General features: G+C 49.1%; 1 protein-coding gene across 7 annotated transcripts in view; it reads right to left on the bottom strand.

Annotated features, from left to right (window-relative positions):
* Positions 1-26,008, bottom strand: part of DIXDC1 (DIX domain containing 1) — a 58,113-nt gene that overhangs the window by 29,857 nt on the left and 2,248 nt on the right. For 5 of the 7 annotated variants that reach the window (XR_016439098.1, XR_016439099.1, XR_016439100.1 and 2 more), the window contains 2 exons: positions 2,280-2,409; positions 1,184-1,309 (listed from right to left, as the gene is read on the bottom strand). Coding sequence is in view for 4 of the 7 variants with exons in the window: in XM_090026826.1 (XP_089882952.1) it covers positions 1,184-1,309; positions 2,280-2,409 (256 nt within the window). In the remaining 3 variants the exon portion in view is untranslated. Of the gene's footprint in view, positions 1-1,183; positions 1,310-2,279; positions 2,410-20,260; positions 20,734-21,110; positions 21,204-26,008 lie in introns of those variants that run through there. The other 2 variants (XM_090026829.1, XM_090026828.1) reach the window with 2 other exon arrangements.

Raw genomic sequence — 26,008 nt, 5'->3', positions numbered from 1 at the left:
CGAGTCCTGTGCCCACACATCATTGTCTGCATTAGGGTTGGCACATTGTTTTGTAACGCGTCCACTCTCAGCTGCCCTACACACCATTTAACAAAGGGCTTGTGCCAAATGCCTGCCCCTGATCATGAGAATGGCTGCAGAAGACTAGAACTGGACAGATACGGGGTGTGGCATGTCTGTGCAAGGGGGGGCACTCCAGGTCTGGGATTCACTCTTGTTTGTGTCCTGCCAAACCCTGGATTTTCAATGCTTCGCTGCCCATAAATCCCCATCTCTGCCATGGTGGGTACAAGAACCTTATTTCTATACCTGAATTCAGATTACTGAGTTAAACTGGTTCTAAGAGCCCTACTGGCCTGGATATATCGATATATTTGCTTGCAACGCTTACTTACAAGTTTTTACTGTTATGAACAATTTTGTATGAAATGATACAAGCTAGCCTCCAGGCTGCGGGCAGCAATGCTGGCAGTACAGAGCTCTTACTATATGCTCTGGATAAACAGAGCCTGTTCAGCTGATGCCTGCAACCCAAAGGACTGTGCTCCTTTCCTCCTGATAACAGCAAGAAAGGTCATGAGTTCCCAGTTTCCAGAATGAATCACTGTATGCTGCACTTCAGCCAGTGCCGCAGGGCAAGCAAACAGCATCCTCCTCCAGTACAGTCAGCAACCAGCAAGAAGAGGGGACTGTTTCCCTCCGTCCACGTGATGCGCTTGACTAAACAATGCCGCAGTAGGAGACACAGAATGTGTGGCTTTGCACCTTGTGTCTGTTTCCCACCATGTGTCCAGTTGCTCTCCATACAGAAAATGTTGGGGTACAGAGTGTGCAGACTACAGGGAAAAAGGATTTTCCCATTCTCATCGTGGAAAGAGGCCAGGGGGGTTTATGTCCTTTCGATGAAGCATTGATTCCTAATCCAAAAAATCCATGTTCTCATGACACCACTTGTTTGGCCCTCTGACTGCTCAATGAGCAATTTCTTCTCCTGGACTGCAGTCTGTTCCTGGAGCAGCCAAGAATTTAGTGCCATCCAGCCCAAAACTAAACACACTGCTGGACTGCAGGAACAGGATAATCTGACCTGGACACATATCAGAATGATGCCAAACTTCAGAAGATCTGGCTCTTGCATGGGCAGCCAGGGATCATACTGAGCCCACCACCAAAGGGCATTTACCTTTCGCTGAGGTTTGGTGCATACGGATCTTTTTTGATGCCACAAACTGCAACACTTTCTCCACATTGCCCCGCATTTCTTGTGGGCTGGTAGGATTGACTTGAACTCCACTCAGCTTCTCACCAGCTGATGAAACAAAACAGCGTGATTAGAGGGTGGAACAGAACTGCTTGGTGCTGCGACTGCGAGGTTTACAGGTGCAAGGACTGTTCCCAGGGGACAGCAAAGGAGCCCTACACATGACTTGTACCTGCACCTTAAGTGCAGGTGCTTCTCCCTGTTCCTTTAGGTATCTAATAACAGCAATAACTGAGCAGAAAGTACATGGTGCCATCCACTGTCTGCATAGGGGCTTTTTGTGATAATTCCTCGTATTGGCTTGAATCAAGCTATGTCCTCTCCATGCAGACAGGCTACACTGCACAGTCTCAGAGAGGAACAGCTTCATCCTCCAGACCCATGTCAGTTCAGCCGTATTATTTCCTTCTCATGAATACCTGGTTCCCAGCGCAGAGACAAATTCCTCCAGGAATCTCATCTATTAACACATACAGCTGAACTCCAGGCAATGCTTTCAGCAGCAGCCTGAGACACAGGTCAGCAGGACACAGGTTGATACACAGACAGACAACAAGTGAGGTTAAGCAGCCCCAATCTAGTCCCACCTTAGCCCACACACAATTATGGGTCCCAGATGCCATTCATCAATAGGGGAAATCCTTTCACGGGTTCCTTGAATTAGCTCAGCGCAGCCTCGGGGCCATTCCTACAGCCACCGTAGCAGGTTTTGCAACTGCTGTCACACAGTAAAGTGACTGCAGTCCTCAGAGGTGTCCACAGGGCCTGGGATTGGCCTGCTATCCAAAGTTTAGCAAGAGAAACTGCAGAGGAGTTTGATGGAAGGCATGCCTTTATGATCCATGATTTTCCTTCCTCTTAAATGAGACTACCTGGCTCTAACATGATAAGGGGTGCTTGCTCGACTATCTCCAAGAGATCTCACTGGCACACAAACAGACCCAGGTGAAACCTAGCCTCCTCCCTTTAATGCCCCAAAGCTGCCAAAGGGGGAATACTTCCCATTAGGGTTACTGACCTACAATCTCAATGAGGTAGGCAAGGATGACCCCATCTCGGAGATCCTGCCTTAGGTCCTGCACCGGCTTTATTGATGGCTTCTTCTTCAGCTGGGAATTCACCCAGGCCACATAAGCTTGAAGCTGCTGCTGTAAATGGAAAACAAAACAAACTGTTTGTAAAGCATTGCTTTTTTTGGGAGGGTGCCGCACACCCTCGGCTTTTGACACAACCGCCTCCTTATTCAGAACCCTAGTGCAAAGGGGTTTCAGGCTGGTACCTACTGCCCAGCAGTTAACATCTCAAAACCACTGCACAGTTTGGAGTCAGTCACCTCCCAGCCAAGCTGCTGGCGAGGGTTGGAGCTCACCAGCACACCTAGGCATGAAGCTTGCACTGTCCCTGCTGGTTGGGGACCATTTCACTACAGTAAATAGCCTGGTGCCTGCCTGGCACCTTACCCCTGCACAAAAAGAGAACAAACCAGGTGGAGAACCCGATAATGCTGACAGGGAACATTCAACACTGTCACTGCACGGATGTACATGACAACTTGAGAGGAAAGATCGGGGGAGAGCTGGCTTCTGGTCTCCAGCACGAGCCATCTGGCATCAGAGGCTGACATGCCAAAGCAGACCCGTGTGCCTATGGAAGGGGTCCACCATTTCAGTTGTGCCTCCCAGGGGGCCACATCAATGTCTCAAAGCAGCCCAGGGTGAACCCGGGCTTCCCAAGGGATGAGGGCTTGTGCAGCACATCGGGTGTAATCAAATCGATCCTTTTATGGGATTACGTCCTTTTTCACTAAGCTTCCCATTATTCTGCCGACGCGGCAGGTTTTAAGTCTCCATCCCACATTATCTCAGCAGTGTCAGTCACAGTTTACGCTTCCGCAGCCTGCTGCAAAGTCACATTCTGATCACAGCGCCGCTTATAATCATCCTGACAAGGGAAATCCAACTTCAGCCCAACAACAGCAGGCTTGCCTGCTAGAAAAGTGCCCAGACACTTGTGTTCAATTCGTTTTCTTCACTCAGCAGTCTACGATAGGCCAGCGTGGAAGGGGCAGGAGCAGTTTGTTTCCAACACCACCAGTGGCTGTGCTGACTGGGAAGCCTGGGCCACGGGGAGGGCACGGAAAGGATGCTGGCTCCATGGAGCAGATGTTTTCTTTCCTGCTCTGAGGCCTGTGCTGTAGGAATGCTGCTCCTTGGGCTAAATTAGCACAGAAGCGCAAGGATGCATTCATTGCGCTTAGCCAGCTTCAGATATCACCCACTTTCCCACTTTTGTGAATGGGCGCACAAACATAGCCAACCGCATAGCCTTCATCACTACCTTTCACACAGAAGAATGATGCAGCACTGATTTGCAAGCCAACAGTGGCAAATCTGCTGAAGAGTCCAGGATGAGTTCAATTTCTGAGTTCCTGCGGGACCTATATTACATAGACTTCCAAGGGCCCGAAACATCACGTGAGCAATGCCTCATTTCGCGGACAGACAAGAATTCAAACTTCCTATTCCATAAAGGTTCAGTTACGCTTTCATTTATTCAAGTAGGGTAGAAAAGAAATTTGTTTCAGGGGGTAACAGATGTCCCTGCAAACAAACATATTTCTTGTTTGCAGGGACATCTGTTACCCCCTGAAACAAGTGTCAGCACCTTTATGGAAAAATCCTATAGAATTCAATATGGTTTTACGAAAATGGAGTGGGGTTGTACAGAAATGACTTCCAAAACCTATATAGCTGAACATCATGATTTCTTCCTATCCCTTCTATCCTCCAGGAATCTACAGCAGAAGTATAATTCTCTACTAAATTCTGCAAAATGTTCCAAAAACCAGTAGAGAAAGATTGTCTTTTTACAATAAATTGTATAGGTGACTACAGATTCTAGATAAGCCCCTATAGTCTCACACAAAATAAATGTTTTTATATCAAATACAACCTGAACATTTTTTTTTCCCCATCCTCTGTAAAGATAAAAAATTTACTATTTTTGGTAGGCTTTTTCACTGATTTTATATTTTACTATTTCATAAAAGGGTGACACGATTGGTACCGTTATTAGAAAATTGCTTCTAAAACCCTGTGAATTTATACTTTAAATGATCCCCTTCAAAAAGATGACTTCTTTGTGGCCAAGGAATAGGGATGTCACCATCACAAAAGGAGGATTTCACAGCAGTTGCTGCTACAATGCCGCAGACTTTCATTTAATTAGCAGGTTTAGTTGTTTTTTTTTTTGCCGTTCATGGCATACGACTTTTCTTCAGCAGTTCAGACTGACAGTTTGTTCATCATTGACTTATTATGCGTCCAAAAAACTCTAAGTATTAATGACTTTAGAGCAGCACTCCAGAGAGATTCTGATTTCTGCAGCACTAAAGTCCCAAGGAGCTGGCTGTCATTTCTGGCAGCAGAGTTGAGCAGGTGACTGAACTTACCAAGAAAATAATAGACATGAAAGTTTAATGACCTAAAAATGGCAGAGTGGTGTTAAATGCGCAGAGGGATGAAGATGCAAGCCGCGTGGCAGAAACTATAATGATTTTTAAGCTGCTGAGAAAAAACAAATTGTTTTGCTTCATCGCCCCCTTCAATCCACCTACTCTGCATCTCCTGGTTAAATGGCATGGAAAGTGATGCTGGAAGAGATCATTCCTATGGAGTCCTCCCTCTGCAAGGTGGGGCCCAGGCCATCCGAGCCTGGATTTAAAGCCACAAAATCAGTTTAGTAAATCTGTCCTGCAAAAATACTTCAAGTCAACGCAGGTGCCACATTGCTTTTCAAATCCAGCCTACTCCAGAACTGCAGAGGGCTGCAGTAATGCACAGCAGCAGAATGAGCAGGAACATCACCACACTCCATACTGGGACAGTGTTTAAGGTAGGCAGTGTCTTCTGGGCGTATTGTAACAAATGGTAGAAGGAGACCACATTTTTCTGGTGTTCTGCAAGGAGGACAGGTGCAGCTCCACAGCAGGAGACTTTTCAGGACAATAAAAAAAAATCTGGATCCCACCAGCATCTACAGCAACATCCTGCTTCTGTCTCTGTTCCAGTCTTAAAGTTCAAAGAGTTTCACCTGGCCCCAATTCTGGACTAGACCACGAAATCCGCTATAACAATGCGAACTTGCTCTCTGCATCTTTGCGGAGCCCCAGATTTGAGAGGTTAGAGACGATCTGGAGTCTCCATCAATTTAGGGCTCTTTCAGGAGTTCAGAAATTTGTTTGGAAAGCTTTTAAGTTTTAACATGATGCATCAACCGGCAACCACAGAAAAACAGCTGGCTCTGGTGGCTCTATCCATAACGCAATACTGCTGTTTTTAAGTAGCAGGAGAGAAGTGTTTAATATGATATTACTTCTTCTATATACCAATCAACCAACATTTTCACCAGACAATTCTGATTTTGTGCCCGCTCCTTCTGAAGTACCCAAACTTAGGCCCGGTTCTCAGAGACCCCCAACCGTGTACATATCCCACAAAACCCAAACAGTACGGCAGGTCCTTAGCACTTCTGGAAATCATACCCACCAGGCCTGATACAAGGCACCCAAGAATAGAGTTACCCCAAATTATTAGCTGTGCTTCAACATCGTGCTAGAAATCCTGACCAGCAGGCAGGCAGATTTTTCACGGTATCATATCAAGGCGATCAAAAGGTCGGCAGCCCACCCAGACTAGATGAGCCATCAGGTTAATATAAAGGCACACCGGTTGCACTGTCTGACAAAGGGGTGCCGTGGCCAGCATCACAGACAGTGCTTGTGACTGCTGGAAAGACAACGGGTGCATTAAAATTCCTCTCGCATCTGTTATGTTTACTTCCTCTTTCTGATTATTTCTCTCGCAGGAAATTCTTAATGTAATTAGTCAGGTGTCCTTGTCCCATTAGCTGTGGGCTCATTTCCCCCGCCTTGTTATGCTCTGGATGAAAATCCCTACACACCAAAAGGGCACAAGACACCTGGAATAATTAGCCAAGATTAGTTTTGATATCTGAAGTCTCCAAACAGCTCCGCACAATTAAAGGGAAGCTGGAAATTGCCATGTATCCCCTCTTCCCAGCTTCCTTCTCTCCCTGGGGAAGATTTCTCCACAGGGCTAATTATGTCTTCATCTGTGCATAGGATCTGTAAGGTCTAAAATTACCCACTGTTCTTTTCGTTCTGGGGAATCACAATCACCCCGCAGCCCTCACTAGTGTAGCTGGGAACAGGGCCCAGCAGCCTCATCAAGTCAAAATTCCCCGCCACTAAATTTAGCTGCTTTAAGTCAATCCCCACCACGTTCGGGCGTTTTCTCTTCTATTTTAGCCATGTGCTCACTGAACAGCATCCAGGTCTCCATGGCTTACCACCCTTCTTCCATTACTCACCAGCTGGCTGCCTCTGAATCACTCACTGTCTGTCCCTGACCAGCACTCCCTTGGCACCTCCTAGGTAGCAGACAACGGCCCCCATTACAACCTCTTCAAATAGCCCTGCTGATGTAAAGGAGAGGCGGCACAGGGAAATGGTCATGCCCCTAGATTGCACTTCCCACGCTGCATCCCCTGAGAAACACAGATCTGAGCAGAAGAAACTAAGGGGCCCAAAAGAGAAAGCCACGATATAGGTCGAGACATCCCTGGCCTGGAAGAAGGGAGAGGCTGGAAGGATCGAACAGTCATTTCTTCATCTTCTCTTCCCTATTCCTGACAATTATTTCCTACAGCTGCTTCTATTATCGTGCCTTAATTAGACTACAGGCTTTGGGCAGGGACCGTTTTTACTCACACTGATCTAAACTACGCTGCTTACAGAAAACCATTTAAGTTAGACCGGGGTGGGCAAAATGCGGCCTGTGGCCGGATGCAGGCCGCCAGGCCATTCTAGATGGCCTGCGGGGGCCCTAAAAAATTTAGAAAATTAATATTTTGTTGCCCCTGGCTGCCTGTCATGCGGCCCTCGATGGCTTGCCAAAACTCAGTAAGCGGCCCTCCGCCTGATATAATTGTCTGCCTCTGACTCAGACTGATTCCACCTCAGGCTTTCTGAACGTCTGTCCCTAGCTCATACAGCTAGGGACAGACATTACGCATAAACCAGTTCAAGTGATCAGAAACCAGTTTAAACCTGCAGCAGAATAGCAGTTCAGTGCACACAAACTGGTTTCAAAATGGCCAAAACCAGTTTAAGATCGACCTGGATGAATGCAGCATCAAACTTAACTGATTTAGGTTCAATTGGTCCATTGAACTTCTGTCCCAGATCCCTTCCCAACTCAAGTTAACTCACAGTCGTTCAGTGCTCCCCACACCCTGCACCAAACCATGCTGATGGTGGGAGGGGGGGCATGTCCCTTCTACACTTGACACGGGGCTTGGGGAACCCTGCCTGGGGCAGGGGTGTCCACCCATGTGGGCTAATGCCCAGGCTGGAGGGACTGTTTCCCTGCACCATGCAGAGGGTGGGAGCGGGGAATTCCCCCTCTGCATCGGTAGCAGGGCTCAGATGGGAACTGGCAAGGCACAGGGGGGTGATGCCCCAGGCTGGGGGGCCTGCCTCCCTCCCACCCCATGGGGGGTTGGGGACGAGTGCTGGGATGGGCCCCGCTCAGCTGCCCTTGGCAGTAGCTGTCCGGCCTGGGCCACTGCAGGCATCTGGCTGCCTTTCCAAATTCAAAAGTGAACATTGGTTCATTTCATTATCAATTCAACCTATGCAGCTTAGAGGAACCTGTGAAGATTGAATTGTTTCAATTTTGATTCAATCGATTTAAAAAAAGCCTTTGATCTGGTATTCCATGATTACCTCTTGGCAAAACTGGCTAACTGCGGCCTCGACCTCACCACGATCCGCTGGCTGGGGAACTGGCTCCGCAGCAGGACCCGGAGGGTGGTGGCTGACAGGAGCCAACCGTCGTGGTGTGCTGTGACCAGTGGGGGCCCTCAGGGCTCTGTCCTTGGACCCTTGTTGTTCAACGTCTTCATTAATGATGTGGACATTGGAGTCAGGAGTGGACTGGCCAAGTTCTCCAATGACACTAAACTCTGGGGCAAAGCATCCACACCAGAAGACAGGAAGGTGATCCAGGCAGATGTTGACAGGCTTGGGAAATAGGCAGATGAGAACCTGATGGTGTTTAACACCAAAAAATGCAAAGTTCTCCACCTTGGGAGGAAAAACCTGCAGCATGTTTATAGGCTCAGCAGTGCTACGCTGGCTAGCACTACAGATGAAAGAGACTTGGGGGTCATGACTGACCACAAGATGAACATGAGCCTGCAATGCGATGCTGCACCTAGTAAAGCGACCAAAACACTGGCTTGCATCCATAGATGCTTCTCAAGCAAAATCCTAGGATGTCATTCTCCCCTTGTACTCGGCCTATGTGAGGCCACAACTGGAGTACTGCGTTCAGTTTTGGGCTCTGTAATTCAAAAAGGATGTGGAGAAGCTTCAGAGAGTCCAGAGGAGAGCCACGCGCATGATCAGAGGGCAGGAAGACAGATCTTACGATGACAGGCTGAGAGCCACGGGACTCTTTAGCCTGGAAAAGCGCAGGCTCAGGGGTGATCTGATGGCCACCTATAAGTTTCTCAGGGGTGACCACCAGGATCTGGGGGATCGTTTGTTCACCAGAGCGCCCCAAGGGATGACAAGATTGAATGGTCACAAACTCCTCTGTGACCGTTTGAGGCTGGACATAAAGAAGAACTTCCTCACTGTCTGAGCCCCCAAGGTCTGGAATAGCCTGCCGCCACTTTGAACCCACTTTGAACGCCTTCAAGACGCATTTGGATGCTTATCTTGCTGGGATCCTATGATCCCTGCTGACTTCCTGCCCTGGGGCAGGGGGCTGGACTTGATGATTCTCCAGGGTCCCTTCCAGCCCAAATGTCTATGAAATCTCCGATTCAGCCTGGGGCTTCTCGATGGTCTGCATGTAGCCACATGGGGACCCGCTCCAAGCCGTGGTCGCTGCAGCACAGAGATAAGAGAAAGGAGCCTCCTGCCTGGAACAGAGCAGACGGACGGGGGAGCCCACACCTGGGACAGGAACGCACGGTCCAGACCTGGTGCAGGTGCCGAAGAGGCTTAGATGAGAAAAGCCCACGTGCTTCCCAGCTTGCTCAGGCCCCTCGCTCTGCCAGCCGCTTGTCCCCTACTCGCTCTCATGTTGAACCTTTTTCCTGCCTGTTCAAAAGGATGTTCCCCTGGGGCCTGTTACACTGATTCCTGCGACACCATTACACCGCTCGCTACAGAAGCTTCTGAACAGCAGCACAGGATGTCACAAACCCCTGGAGCTCCCCCCCCACACCAGTTTATTATCAGGTCTGGCTCCTGGCTGCATCTGAGGATGTTTTGAGGAGTAACCGCCATTGCTCTGACCATCTCAGCCTCTGCCTTTACATGAATCCTTCCTTGAACCTGTGGTTTTCCAGCCCTTTGCCGCTACCTTGCAGTTTGCTGTGAGCATCCACCCCATCGGATCCGGGGCCTTCTGGGGCAGGACCAGGTCCTAGCTCCCCGCCTCAATCAGGCTTTCTCTCCGAATGAGTTTTTCAAGGAATACAACAGCACCATGAGCCCAAGCTTTACTATAAAGAGGGCAGATGATGAGGATTGCAGTGGGGTTAAGCTTAATCTTATTTATATTAACGCGGCTTTGCGTTCCAAAAGAAGGTCTGCTTTACCTGAGCTCTGCAACGTGGAGAGCTACTCCCTTACCTGGGATAGCCTGGGCCAAGCCCACTGGCAGCTTTTCTGTCACATATTAAAGTCGTTGTGGATGTCCCCAAAAGATCTTTTGTGGCATGGATAGAACTGAAAGGAAGAGACTCCAGTGACTGTTTTCTGTCCTGAACCGTGGCTCCTTTTAGCCGGGATTCACAGCTGGAAACTCTCAAAGGTCTCCTGTTAGTACAACAGCAACGACGGCATGGCCTCACTTGTACGATACCCTTGGATTTGTTTTTTTGCTCCTTAATTTAGAAAGTTCCCCAGAGCTGGAAATGTGACTCAGACCTGCCCAGTCATAGGACAACCCTTGCAGGGTCCTGGAACAAGACGGGAGATGAAGTAGATGTGGAAAGAATAACAGTTATTTAGCAAAAGAGCAGAGCTAGGTCATCAAAATGTTATATAGGAAAGAGTGGCAAGATACTGGATAGGGCCTGTGTGCACAGAGCAAGACAGAGCAAGGCACCAATGTTTGTAACCAGGTTATAGGCTTGAACATGAAGGGTAATGATAGGGTTATCAACACTGACTGATAAGAAGAGAAGGAGAACAGAATAGAAAGACTGCATAAAGTCTCTGAAAGTGCTCTCACAGCAGACGTGCTGTTGGCTTCCCTTCTGGCCATCAGCCCCGTGCTTCATTATGTTCCCAAGGCAGGGAAACTCCCTCCTAATGCACAGCTCCTTCATGTTAATATTTACATAATAGTGTTTAGCTACATGTGAGGAAGCCAGAAATTAGCCTGAGGTTAGCAAAAAAGACTGGGAGTTAGGGCTCCCGAGTTATATACCTCATTATTGGAAGGATATCTGATGGTGGTTAAGTCACTTATCTGTTCCCCATTTTAGTTCATCTGAAACATGGGGATATTTGTTCTCGCCATGCTGAAGTGCATGAAGCACTTGGGTGTAGGGCACAACTAAAAGGGCCGGTATTGCCAGGGATATTATAGTAACCATTAATAACAGACATTGAAAGTCAAAGGCTGTAGGTCAGATGGAGCTTGATGGTAAAGGAGCAAGAAAGGGCAGGATGGCAGAGCCTGCTGCTCATCACATGGTCCTGTCTCTTCCCAACACAGTAACAGCAAGTACACGAAAGACAGGAAAACACAACAGCAGCACTAAGACCCCCTCCTGCTGGTCTGGGCTCTGCTGGAGGCTGGAGCATGGCAGCTATAAAGGGTTGTACCTGGCATGTGTAAGCTGGGAGGGAAAAAGCAGACCTTCTACCATGAGGTCTCCTATGAGGCTTTGGTGCCATTTTCATCAACTCAGTATGACCCGTCATCTGCTGCCGAGGGCTCAGTCCTCCCCGTGCCAGGTCAGAAGGCAGTCGGCCATGCCTGGCTGCAGCAAACAAAACACTGTGTGTTGCAAGCTGGTCGCTGTGCCTGGACGTGCTAGTTCTGCCTTGATTGTGGCGTCTTTCAGGGTCCCACATACAATGCCCTGGCTGAGCTTGGGCATTCACCCTAAGAGAATAAGTCCAGGAAGGTCAGCAGTAAACGCTGAGTGTCCATTGCCCTCATGCTGACTTCACTATGAAAGGCATTCAGTATTCAGTTTGCTCAGAGCGCTGAATCAAATCCCTGCAGCAACAAAGGACAGAGGCCAGCCTAATTGCATCAGGATGCAATGTGTTTACAGCCGTGCATGCTTTCCAGGCCTTCGGACATTATCTCCGTCAGATGGTCTCTCTCATCTTCCGCCCAGTGCCCTCCAGTTGGAGTTTTTGCTGTTTCTGTTGTGATGAGGCCCCACAGAGAAGCAGAGAGTACCATCTCACTGAAGAGAAGATGTCTGGATGTGGTTCAAGCTGTCCAACACAGAGATGAAGTCTGGGGCAGCCTCCAGGGAGCAAAACATGCATAAGTAGGACTGTGGCCAAGAAGGACTCCAAGATGCCCAGGTGGGCTGATCACTCTCAAAACCTGCCCATCAAAGCCCAAGGTACATATTTATTTGCAAAACAACTTGTGGCCCAGGATCCATCTTAACTCCTTCCCTAAAAGGCCTGTGATGGTAGTACTGTATTTGGGAAAGGAGGCATCTGGGCATAGACAAGGAGACAGTTACAACAGATGAGCTGTGAAAATCACAAAGCATGCATCAAAGATCTCGATATAAAGGCAAAAGGGTGAATCAGGTCAGAAGCAAAAAAGAACAACCAGAGCCTTCATCCCTGCATGAAACAGAAGACTGCCATTATTAAAGAACTGAAATTTCCAGGAGGGCATTTTTTTGCTGACTTTCTGGGATATGGAAAGAAGGTCACTCTTGAATCTTGCTGAAACACTAGTCAGAACTGGAAAAACTGTTTTCTATACCAAAAACCAAGCCCTACGGTAACACACAAGCCATCTAAACCATTTGAGGGAAACAGCTCAGGCAAACATTATACCCCACCATTTCCCAGACATATTCTCTGGGTTTTTCATGAGTTTGATTTAAACTCTCTCTCAGCTCTGTACATAACTTTTCAAACAAGGGGCACCTATTGAAGTAGTCAGATTCTTAATAAATCAAGGCCACTCAATGTTGTTCTCCCCTCCTTTATACCAGACAGCCCTTCAGAAAATACAGGCTCTGCATGACTGTCACCAGCTGCAACATTTGGCTCCAAAATGCTAGCCAGTAAGTGCCGGCACCATGCAATCCCCTGGGTCAGGTCCTTCAGATCACTGTCAGGATGTTCCTGCCTGTGCCCTGTGGTTGGACTGACTGTAACTGTGCAGACTTCTAAACCCAGCTGTCTGCAATCAGCTCCCTAAACAGCCATCTCACACAGGGACATAGCTAACCCTTGATTTACAATGCCCAGCTTGGAGGAGCGTCCATGCCTCCAAAGCCAGAAGACGGAGGAAGAAGACGGCAGTAATGGCTAGGCTGGGGTGACAGCTGTCTTTAGAGTTCCCCAGCCAAGGTGCCATTTGGTCCTGGGAGAATAAATGAGTGGCCTGTGAAGTGTGCTCGGTCTATAATGGTGCTGCTGTTGGCAGAGGTTCAGGTACAAGCTCAGGCTCTGCAAGATTTGTGAAGGATGAAGTTATAGGCCCAGTGTGCATTTTACACAGAAGTCAAATGCTAGAGCACAAATTTCCCAGCTGCCTAGGAGGGGAACACGTTTCTATACGTTTCTCTGACCATTCTCCCATCGTCTTGCTGGGGTCATCTGATCCCAACTGACTTTCCTGCCCCTTGGGCAGGGGGCTGGATCCGATAATCTTGCAAGGTCCCTTCCAGCCCTAACATCTGTGAAATCTCTCCCTGTCCTTCAGCTATCAGCAGAAACCCTCCTGGTGACTGGAGTCTTGGCATCTGGTCTAGGAGGTTATTGCTGTATTTCCCACAAAAGAACAGAGTCCAATGAGCAGGGGGAATACAGGGTGAATGTGAAACCAAGGGAGCTACTGCCCACCTGAGGTCCAGCCCTAGCGTGGCAGCTTGTAGTGCACAGAGGCTGTGTCTACACAGCACAATGCAGTGCAGCATGGAGACGCCTGTAGCTACCTCTACGCAAAAGCCCAGGTGCTGGGAGCAGTTTAGCTGAGGATGCACAGAACTGTGCCCCAGCTAATTTACCCCCCTTCACAGGACGAGGCCTGTTTCTGCACACTGTGCAGAGTACAGATGTATCCCAGAGCTCCTCTGCAGCCACAGTTCACCAGTTGGAGCTCCATCTGTTTTGGTCAGAAGGACATATCTAAAATGTCATTTTAGCGTCCTCTGTCACTCCAGAACGTCATCTGGCCCCACCACAGCTGCAAAAAGTGGAAGTGCAAAGGCTGCTTCCCCCCAGCTTCGCCCTTCTGCCCTGTCCAGTGGGCTCAGCACAGTTAATAGCAAACAGGCTATCAGGAATAGCAAGATGAAAGCTCAGCTCTTCTCAACCTGTTGTCACTGCTACGTGTCATGGCACCTTGCTCTGACCACACAGGACACCAGTGCTTAGCAACAGGTGTGCAAAGTATAAAAATAGCTGGAACATTTCCCCTCCATTTCAGCCTGTATGACAGGTGACTAGGCACAGAGCCAGGCAAGAGGGGCCAGTTCAACTTCACAATCCAACCCTTTGGCACTGCTGCAAATAAGGCCCTAGCTCCACCTCAGCCCCTTTTTTTCTGACTCCTTAGGAGACTGGAAGTTCGCATGTAAGCTTGTGATTGAGTACACCGGAAAGTGCTGCTGGAAGGGGCACCTTTCCGGGGAGCTGCCAGACTGCGGTACGGACAACCTGTGGCTGTTAACGATCCAACTTCTGCAAGAACCGGGGTTCGATGTCAAAGCTCTTTGAGGATCCATCTCAGGTAAGCACATTCATTCAGCCTCTCTAAATCTCCCCTGCACTTTTAATTCTTCACTTCCCTTCTTGTCATTTCTTCTCAGTCCTGCTCTAGCGATATTTGTTCCTGTGGTGGGTGAAGCAATCCCTGCATGCAAACAGATAAGCTGACATTTCAGGCAATTCAAGGTACGCTTTAAGATCCATTTGCAAAAGATGCAAAGGATACCACTGTAAGATCCTTTCCATCCGCAAAGAGGATGCAGAAGCCGGTACCACCACTTGCTCTTCAGCTGAAGCTAACTTGTGGTCAGTGTTTCGTCAGAGTGTAAGAACAGCTACCCTTGAGTCTCCTCCCACGAAACAGAATAAAGGTGAGGAGGCCACAAAGGAGAATTGTGCCTACAGACCCAGATCTGCATATCAAAAACATATAGCTAAAGGGCGGTTGCAATTTCCTGCTTTCCTACACATCCTCCTTTATTCCCCACCCTGTTTCTCCAAGGCCAGGATGTGCTGACTGCATCCCCTACCCAACAAAAGCAGCTCGGTGCCCTAGCTCTACCTCCATAAATCTGCAGCGGGCATCCGTCTGTTTAAATGAGCCTCACTTATCTCTGCAGGGTACAATTACCTCAGAGGTTTAATAAGGAGGAAAGAAGAGATGCCAGCGCATATTCGCTTTAAATTGACACCTGTATGCCTCACGCAAAAATGTCTCTCCCAGCCCAAGCTTAGCTGCTGCTTCAAAGCTCATTTCTGGCACCTTCCTGGGAGTGTTTTAGTGCTGCTGCTTTCCCTCCAAGCTGGTGTTGTGAAGCCTTTTCTGCTCAAACAGACAGACTGTTTCTATTCAAGAACCACATGCAAAAGGCTGCACCCTTAACAGGCAGAGTTATCCGACTGGTAAATGCCAATGCGGCGGCGTGCGAGCTTCTATCACCCCGAATCCCCAACGGTTCCACTGCACAAATTAACCAAGACCTAATTTAAAGTCTGTCAAATTAAATCACACAACACCACCATCTAATACGCTAAGAAAGAAAAGAAACTGTCCCTTTGGGGCAAAGGGAGCTGGAAGCTTTATGTCCTTGTAAAGAAGCTGGGCACAACATGCCTGAAAAGTGCTGCTCCGGGAGGACGACGCATCCCTGCAGTGTAGGGTACAGCACAGAGATACGGCAGGGCACTGGACTGGGACACCTGAGCCCTGGATCCTATTCCTACCTCCGCCAGTGAATTTGGACAAGTCATTTTTCCTCTCTGAGGCTTAGTTTCCCACCTGCAAGGTGGGAAGTCTGCTTCTCCCAGACGTGCCTATGAGGGGTATGGTGAAAACAATGAACCCTTCACTACGACCACCTAAGAGATCCTCCGTAAGGATGGCAGAGCTGCTGCTGCAGAACGAGTGCATGGCCAAGCTCAAAGTCTTACAGGAAGGGAGCAGGGAAGGGAGCAGGACTTGAACCACTTCACCCCTAATCCTGCCCCTAAACAACAAGCCTGACCTTCCCCAGTCCACAGTCCTCTTGCTGGTCAGGCAGGGGGGCTGAGGCAAGTTGCTCAAAACCCCGCCGGCCATGCACTGGGGGGCTGCAGCACCTTGGTAGGAATCCTAGCTGCCCGCAAAAAACTGTCGCCGTGTAAATCAATGCCTGCGAAGCCCCAGCTGTGTTTTCTGATTCTTGGCCCTTTGGTGCGGCAGAATTACCGAGCAGCAGCTGCCCAGTATCTCACACACCAGATGGGCGACCTGGCAGGACCACTTGGCATTAGCAGTTCTTTCAGATCCCAGCCGTTCTTGTTCTGAACAAGCCCTACACATCTTCAAATCCATCCTCTACTCCCATGAGCTGAGTAAGGCCCAATCACTGGGTCCCAGCCTCAGCAGAGCCAACACATATTAGGAATCCTGGGCCTAAAGCCAAATTACAGAAAGAAAAACGGCCCTAATGAGCTGCCCTGGTAGATGGAGGGAGACAAGAGGCAGTCAAAAACAGTGAATCCTGTTAGCTAAAAATAGCATTCATTGCAAAGGGAGAGCAAGGGCAGGCTTTTTCTGCTAAGATCTCGGCACCTGGGAGAGACGTTTCCATTGTGGAGTGATGCATGATGGAGCAACAGGACCGGAACCAGAAAGACCCAAGCTCAGCCGAGTCTCTGCAATGCTTGGGAATTGCTCTAATCAGGGAAAAATAAATCACCATTTCATTCCCTGCAACCGGCCTTCAGGTTTCACAGTACATAGACAATGACAACACACCTGTTGATGCAACAGCAGGATAGAGCGTATGGGAGACAAAGGTCAGGAAACACTAACTGCAGACACCTGTCAGCTAGAACCTGAAGCAGAGGGACAATTACTACGCAGCAAAAAAACAAGAGCTTGTCTACAGGTGGAAGTTAGCATGCCCCATTCAACATGTTCAGTACTGCATGTTAGCCACCTTGCACAAACTTTCTGAGTGGATGCAATGTGCAGTAAGGCTAGGAACGGACATTACAATCCCCCAGTGCCTGTATTTGTTCTGGAACAGAAAAGTCCCAAGACTGGCGTGCATATGCATCGCCCTTTCAATCGGGTGTAGTGAGTAGCTGAAAGCACTCCCAATGTTCAGCCGTTGATTCGATGATGCAATCCCGGGACAAACATTCAGACTTTGCAATATCTCAGGCCCAGACTTTAGTAGTTTTTGTCCCACGAAGTGTTTTAGGGTTTGTCCCGGGATAACGGACATGGACATCTGAATGACTGCATTCTGGCCTGGGATAAAATGGTTTCACCTGTGACAAATATGACATTTGTCTGCAGTCTGAGAGTGCTCACCATGAAGTCACCCCCGGGGCTGTGCACTAGCCTCTGCATATACTCCTGGAGGTCTTGTACCTCACTTTGCTGCTGTCAGGGGTCCTGATTCAGGAAGGACTCACAGTGGGGTCCTGGAAAAGTCACCAATGCTTCATCCACCAAGGGGAAGCTAACCTCTGCACAGAGACCATATGTGTTGCTTAAACATGAGCCTGGAGGGAGCAAATAGGCACTTGAAGCAACATGTTGCTCATAAACAGCCACACACTGAGTCTGCCAAAGGACATGATCCTCTGACTTCAAAAGGACAGTACGGAGAAGGCAATTCTTGTCCAGCTGCAGCCGTATTAATTGCTTGGAACAGTCAGGACACACGTGCAGGTTCTCCATGCGTCTGAAACAACTGACGGGAGTCTTCACGGGCCTGTCACCAACTGTATTTCCTCAGTTGATGGCGTCTGCTGTGCCACCCCATAAGAGCATCCGTCCTCCCAGTTCCCGCACCTTATAGCCCGGCGCTTGCAACAGCGCTGCATCTCCCACGCTGCCATCCAGCTGTGGGCCTGAATTATTTAACTGCCTCAAAGCAACCAAGGCTCCCCTTATAAACAGCAGGGAAGCCCCTTCCTGGCAGAAGTTTCCATTAACGAGACAGGGGCAGGAGCTGCATGATGCCCACAGGGAAGATTTCTGCATTTTAACATTAAACAGAAACCACTCAGTTTTAGATGTGCTCAGATGACAGATGCTGCTGCCTCTTTGGCCCAGGGACTTTAAAAGGGAAAGGAAGTGCATTGGCCTAAACTGCAGTGTGAAGGCCACTCAGCAAGCAGGGATTATTATGGGAACTGCTGAGAAAGCACCTTCCAACAGATGATCTGTAAAGCAGAACAGGCATTCGCAGCAGAAGAGCCAATGATGCTGCATCCACAATCCCCGCTTCTGGTTTTACCAGGGTGGGAGGGAATCCCTGGCCCTGAGCCATCAGGATGGACAGGGAGAGACAGGGGATGCAAGGAAACCTGGGGAGCAGCTTCCCCAAAGACTAGCCAGATGCTCCTGAAGTCAGAGAGGCACCCGGCCTGGCTGTCTGTGCATACAGGGGTGCCTATGAGCCCTGAATGCATTTAGGTGCATGTGGGTTAGTCACGTGCACACGAGTGGTGAACGTCCTATGTGCGTATTCATCTTCCGTGCAGAGCTCAGTAAATGGAGCCCCTACACTGCAGAGTACCGAATCCCAGGCACAGCCACCTGGGCACCGGAAGTGGCCTGGCAGCAGCTGAATTGGTAAAGTGATTCCTCCTGCACCACAGCTAACCCAGGGTGCAAAATCAGATCTACAACCTTTGAGTCTGGATATAATGTTGTATCTGAATCCCATGGTGAGAAGCCTCCCTCTTCCAGACTCTTCTTATCAGCAGGCTGTGCTGGCAGACACCATCAGATGCCAGGAGCGGCAAGTCCGTGGGGACGCTATTCCAAGGCTTCATAAACAATCCTTTGTGGCCAAGGAAAGAGTGGAAAGGAAGTCTGAGGACAAGGAATAGGGTTTCTTAATCCATTTCCAACACTATCAGAGACGTCCTCTGTGACACTGAGCAAATCACTTCACCTCTAGGTGCCTCAGTGCATGCATCTGTAAAATAGGGACAATGACCTTGTGCCACCTTACTCATCTGCAGCATTAATGTGCAGTGCCTGGTCTGGTCCCACGCACTGGCCTACCATGTGGTGAATCCCAAATTTGGTTTGATTCTTCACGGCCTCTTGGGTGGGAATTTTTGAAGGTGCCAATATGCAGCTAGGGTTTTTCTGCAGCTTTCTGAGCCGGCCCCTGGGGGATCCCTGACAACTGAGCTGAGATCAGCCCGTGAAGAGAAGCCAGTTCCTGGTCCCAGCTGGAGGACACGTACGTAATGGCCATCACTGGCTTATGCTAGGGAAGGAACTTAGGACCTCTAGAGCTGAAAGCGCATGTCCCTTTACGGCATCAGCTAAGGAGCTAAACTCTGTAGCCAAGAGCCCTAATGGATAACAGAAGTACAGCTTCCTCGGATGGGGGGGGCACCCACAAACCATGCGTGACCCTAACAGTACGTATGTTCAAGATGAGGATGCCCTGCCTGATCGGGTCTGTTGAGGAGGGAGGAAGAGTACTTATACTTTTAAGCAAAGGGGATGCTAAAGTAATGCACCATTGGAAAGCAGACCTCATGCCCACCACAATCTGTGAGGCCGAGTCTTGGAGCTCTTTTGTCCTGCCGCCTGAGCCCTCCAGGCCCCAAGGGAACCGGTGTCTGGGCTCAGAACGCGTGGAAAAAAAACAGGCCTTGCAGGCACAAAGCCAACCAAATACAAAAGAAAAAAGACAGGCAGTTCAGGAAGGAATAAAACGTTAGGGCAGCTAATGCTCAGGCCCAGCACAGCCCCCCAGTTCTCCTTCCTCCCAAGCTTACACAGGAAATCCCTCCTAACGTGGTCCGTACGGCCCAGTGCATTTGCTCGCAGAACCGGTCAGGCAACAGCTGTTCCCCTCCTCTGGCCTCAAGACTCCCGTCACGGGGACCTCTTGGTAGGTCACACCCAGGATATCAAAACCCACCTAGCTCTATATGAGAGCAAAGTCAGCAAATGAGGAGCGCTGGGAAAATAACACTTTCCTGCGCGAGCGAGTTTGGATCAGAAGCGCGGCAGCCTGAGGAAGGGGATGGAAAATCAACCAAGCAAACCGCAGCGTGCCAGCTTCCCGCAAGGATTGTGCATGCCCGCAAAACAGATTTCCAGCCTTTCCAAGAGCAGTTTGGACACCGAGACCTAACGCGTGCGAGAGAAGCAACTGATTGTCCAGGGCAACTGCTCCACTGGGACCTTGCTACATGTTTTGAGATTTTTCCAGTCCCAGGGTACAGGCTCCTGCAGCGCACTGCATGGCAACTACCAGCTGCTAATCAGCCGCCAACTCTCCAAACTACTGCTGCTCTCCCGATCACGAGAGGGGCTGCCCAGGGTGGCCCCCCCGCCACCAGGCAACCCTCTCCCCCTTTCCACAATCGTGGTCAGTCGATTCTCACGGTGACTTCTGCAACGCGTGGGGAAGGCTGCAGCTTTCTGAGGGATGCCATACAAAGAAAAGTGCACGAGACCCAGGACATGCATTTACCTCCGTGAAGCCCTCTTGCAATACGTCCAGCAAATTCCCCCTGGCCAAGCAGGTAAGCATCCTCCACGCGTGCAGGAAAGGGCCACGTTCTCAGGGCGCACGGCACGGATCCTCCAGCTCCGGGCACAACCTCGTCCTCCCAGAGACAAAGAGTTGGAGCTCATCGGGAACCTTATTCATAGCCCCATACGTGCAGCCCGTTACTGCGAGCAGGATACTTGAGCCAAAGTCGAGATTCGCACTGAGCATGCTCACGAGGGAGCCACTGGGGCAGCAGCAGGCGAGATGTCACACGGTTGCTATAGAAACACTCGGCTTATACGATGCAGGCCCAGGAACGAGTCAGGAAACATCTGAAACCTATTTCCAGCAGCCGGGGCCCGCGAGTCGCGCGGAGCCTGCCGAGTGCGAGCGATTCTGCAAAGCCCCAAAGAGCAAACCCTGGGCAGCGAGGAGCAGAGCTGGAAGCTGTCCTTGGGTTGGGAAAGAAAAAAGGGAAAGGGAAGACGTTAGAGATGCTACCAGCTTGAACCCTCGCCGCTGCCGCGCTGCTCGGAAAAGCCGCCAAGCTGCGTGCAGGGACAGGAAGCTGCAAACTGCAGAGGCCATTGCTATATTTATGGACTGCTTGAGCAGTCTCCTAGGGGCAGTGCAAAGATGCAGCGAGACAGAGAAAAGGGGGCAACTTCCAACACACGACTAAGCCCAAGGAAACTTTGCAGTCAGGAGTTTCCAAACTAATAATGATTACATTTTCCCCCAGAGAAAACCTCAGAATAACCTCCGTTAATCTGTCAGACCTCAATCCACCCCCTTGGAAACATTCAGAAAAAAATACAGTGAACCTCACAGCACGGTCAGAAGATTAAGAGATGCAGGATCTGGACCGGCGAAATTCGGGCTGCCGCTTAGGATTTCATAGTCAGGTTCTGGCCAGGCATGTCTGAGCAAGGAGACATATTCAAAACTTGGGAGACATATTCAAAACTTGGGAGATTTTTTGAAGGCTTTGGGACAGAGATCAATGCACACGTTACCAGAGCTCTCTGTATGATGATAGCCAGCACAAAACTGTGGGAGCTCAGAGTCTGCATTATTGCCTAGAAAAATTAACGGCAGAAATTCAGGAACTTGGGCAACAGGCCCTCTATTGTCTGGCCAGCCCCAAAGCCTACAAAAAGGAGCCAGGCCCCTCACTAGATGAAAAATTCTGTAATTTTACAACACTTCCATTTTTCATGTGCCTCACTTTACTAGCAATGCTTCAGTGTAAGCTGATGCTCTGGCAATCACATGATCAGCAATAACTAGAGCTTTAAGAAAAGCAAATTGTGTGTGATTTATGATAAAATCCCCAGGGTTGGCAATGCGGCTTGCATGCACCCAGCCCCCTCCCACACGCAGCCTTCGTCCCATCTGGCTTTTGGAATACAAAATGGCTGTAGTACAGGCAGTTAAGATTAGCACCATTTTTACACTACAGTATATTAAGCCTTTGAGATTTCAAACAAGAGCTGAGTAAGAGTTCTCCACTGGGCAGAAAAGTGACCTCATTTGTAAAAATATATTCTCAACCTTTGCATCGCCCATGATAATCGTGCTTTTGGCTACAACGCTCAACATCCGCCCCCATTTATGATATACTTTTCAATGTGCAAAAAGACACATTCAAACAGATGTCGGAGTTTTAATGAGTGAGGATGCCATGATCATCCTCTCTGTTAATCAACTGAGTTTAAAAGATAAATAGACAAACATGTATTAAGAAAAGTCAGATCCGTGCAAATACAAAGCCCTCCATCTGCAGCTGTCTTTGACGTGGGCTCTGATACTATGCGTTTTACAGCAGATTAGAAATTATACACTCATAATCCCTATACACCCCAGACAGTTTCACTTCGCGTCTGAAATGCTCAGCGGAGAGGTGAGAGGGCAACCAGGCTCCAGCTTCAGGTTCCACATTGGAGACATGAGCCAGACTGGTCTCATTTTTTTTAACAGAAGTTAAAAATAAGCAAGGAGAGACAGTCCTTTTGGACAGCCTGCAAATGTGGGGCACAAACACAATTTAATGCATGACGTGTTGTCTAAATTATGGCGAGTCAAATCGGCTGGGAAGAAGTTTTTCCTTGATGAGCACCTGAGGAGCACCTAGTGGGTGTCTCGTTGTTCTAATGTTGTTTTAATCATGAGGCCCCTTTATTAGCATTCCCATCCAGTGCAGGGACTGGAAAAATATATGGGCAACCAAAGGAGATGCTGCTGACTGCTCCGGGGAGTTAAGTGCCGTTAAGTTATTGCAGGCAGTGTAATCTTTCATTCAGCTCCGAAGCTGAACATGAGATCGTGGCAAAGACTATTCTGACTTGTTGTCTGGGGTGACAATTTGCTTTCTCCGGAAGTGGAGCAGTAACTTCAAAAACATCTCCAGTCTAAACAACAATGTCAAGTCCCAGTGAGGGTTTCATATAGCACCAGCATGGATCAGGACCTGAAAGTAAGGAACAAGTGCTGCAAAATTTGCTACGTACAGCATGCACAACCGTGCAGGGCCTGGTGTGAAGCAGCAGGCACTGAGATGGCACACGGGGGCTGGACCCAATGATCTTCCAAGATCCCTTCCAGCCCCTTACCTTGACTCACATGATCTATGGCACCCATCGTATACAGCACACAGCAGACAAGGCAAGTGACATTTTGCTAAACCATCAATGCCCTGCACATGATTAAAACAAATAGCTACAAATCCCCACCATGTCTCTTACCGCTCTAGAAGGACTGTGCAAACCTAACTGGACTTTTTTGTGGCATGGACCAGGAGATCTGAAGCCAGAAGTGTTGTCCAAATTAATTAAAAGGTCCTTCTGAATCCCCAGTACTGCCAACCCCAAAGAACTCAGAAAGAACGTGACTGCTCGGATATGTTTGGGGAGAACTGCAAAAAAACTGGCTGGACCTGGGTTCACTCAACACATTCTTGGGTATTGTCAGTAGATGCTTTCTGGGCCCTGAACTCTCTTCTGGCTACTTCATGCAATCAACCTTTAAATAGCAATGCCCTGAAAGGGTGGTGGAAATGATAAGCCTTTTACTTGCCACAACGTGGGCAGTAAGGAGCAAACTTCTTCACACTGATAAACCAAAGTGCAAGCAGGTGGCAGGAATCAGAGATGGGACCATCTCTAGCTTCCTTCCCATCAGATGCTTTTACTGTCAAACACTTGTTTCTACAAACAGCCTGTGACCCTTAACCTGGAACTGTCCGGTGGTGAAAATCTGAATGTTAGAAACAAGCAACCAGCTACTTGACGATGGCTACACCGAGAGATAGAGGGAGACTGGCAGCCCTCTGCATGGTCCATAATGATAACATAAGCCCTATGGAGCTAAACTAAAAATGCCACACATTTGACTGGATCTCTCTCCTCCAACACTGTAGTCTTGGACTGTAAACTTCTTGAAACAGGAGCCATGCTATCATACAGGTGTGTACAGCACCTGGCACAATGAGGCCTTCATCCTGTTTGGGACCTCAGTGTTTTCCTTGATACAAATCAGCAAAAAGAAAAGGGATTGTAAATCCCTCATTAACATTGCCACTGCAAAATCCTTGCGCAGAAGAGTGACTTTTAAAACTACCAATCCAAGCAGGGAGGCCCAGGCTGCTGAAGGGAGTTTCCTTTCTGAAACACTGGCTGCCTGTGACCTTCACAACAGACATGGAAGGAGTTAGAGTTAGAGACTGGGGACATTGACCTCTGGCGGCCAGTCTCAGCATAACCCTCATGCTCTCACAACCCTGGAAAAGTGCTATTTCATCTACTTGTTTTGCTTCTGTATTTCCTGTACTTGAGGTTTGAGTGTGATCATTTAATAGGAACAATATAAGGCATCCATTCATCAGCAAGTGACGGCAGGTACTGCAGCTAACAACAATAATAATAATTAACAACAACAACAACAAGGCAGATACTTTGCTCTTTCCCCGAGTCTTCCATGCAAGCATTTCAAAGCACTAGTCAAACATTACTGAATTATGCTTTGCAATATCTCTTGGGATATACAGAAATATGAATGCCCTCCATCAAGCCTTGCATTGGCAAAGAATGTGACTGGAGAAAGTTAGAGACCCTCAATCTAGCTCCCTAGGGGTTTCATGGGGCTAGTCAGGGTTCGAGACAGCCTTGCTCACAATCTATGTGCTCCCCAAACACCTCGGCACCAACAGCTTGCCAGAGGCAAGGCCTTCTGTGCTGGGGATGTTCCTTGGAGGGTCCTTGCAGCTGCTTTTACCACCTACATGCACCAGAATAAAGGTGTTGCAAGGGCAACTGTGAATTAGGCCCTGTCACCCCATTTTACAAGAAGGAAAAATGATGCACAGAGTCGGGGATGGAGCTCAGAGATGGGGATGGAGCTCAGGCTAGCGACTAGGATTAAAGACAACAAAAAGTCCTTCTTCAAATACATTGGGAGTAAGAAGAGGGCACTGGGTAATGTAGGGTCCCTGCTAGACTCAAATGGTAATCTTGTGGCTACGCCAGACGAGAAAGCCAAAATTTTTAACAAGTTCTTTGCCTCTGTTTTCTTGGACAGGGACCAGGACAGCTCTCCCACCACAGGTAGGGGCAATCTTGGGGATTGCACTGCCAGCCCTTGGGTCTGCACAGAAGCAGTTAGCTATCTTCTGGAAGGGCTGGATGTTTTTAAATCTGCGGGCCCTGATGCCCTCCACCCATGGGTGTTGAGAGAGCTGGTGGGGGTCATTGCTGTCCCCTTGGCCCAGCTGTATGAGCGACCGTGGTCCATGGGCCAGGTGCCTGGAGATTGAAAACTAGCTCATGTGATCCCCATCTATAAGAAAGGGAGAAAGGAGGACCCAGGAAACTATAGGCCCATAAGCCTCACATCAGTCTTGGGGAAAATCCTTGAAAAAATTATCAAGGAACACATCTGAGGGGCCAGCAGGGGAGATCATACTCAGGGGCAATCAGCATGGGTTCATTAAAGGCAGGTCCTGCCAGACCAACCTGATTGCCTTTTATGACCAGGTGACTAAATCCCTGGATGATGGTGTCGCTGTGGACGTGGTCTTCCTAGACTTTAAGAAGGCCTTTGACACTGTCTCTCATCCCATTCTCATTAATAAATTGAGCAACTGAGGCATTGATGCCTACACAGTTGGATGGGTCAAAAATTGGCTGCTGGGGCGCACCCAGAGAATGGAGGTGGACGGGTCGTACTCAACCTGGCGGGATGTGGGCAGTGGGGTCCCCCAGGGCTCGGTCCTGGGGCCTACACTGTTCAACATCTTCATCAGTGACTTGGACGAGGGGGTGGAAAACACGTTGTCCAAGTTTGCCGATGACACCAAGATGTGGGGAGAGGTAGGCACGCTCGAAGGGAGAGAGAGGCTGCAATTAGATATAGACAGACTACAGAAGTGGGCGGATGGTAACAGGATGGGGTTCAATGTAGATAAGTGCAGGGTGCTGCACCTGGGGAGAAGGAATCTACAGCATACATACGAGCTCCCCCCTTGTGAGCACAGAAGCGGAAAGGGATCTTGGAGTCATTATTGACTCCAAGATGAACATGAGCCACCAATGCCAGACCACAGCCAGCAAAGCCAACCGTACCTTGTCATGCATCCAAAGATGCATTTCAAGCCAGTCCAGAGAGGTGATCCTCCCCCTCTACGCAACATTGGTCAGGCCTCAATTAGAGTACTGCGTCCAGTACTGGGCA

Source organism: Crocodylus siamensis, chromosome 14, assembly GCF_052110815.1.
Source record: "Crocodylus siamensis isolate JL-2025a chromosome 14, ASM5211081v1, whole genome shotgun sequence".
Classification (NCBI taxonomy): Eukaryota; Metazoa; Chordata; order Crocodylia; family Crocodylidae; genus Crocodylus; species Crocodylus siamensis.
Note: the sequence above shows the minus strand (reverse complement) of the source record. Positions and strands in the feature narration are given on the sequence as shown.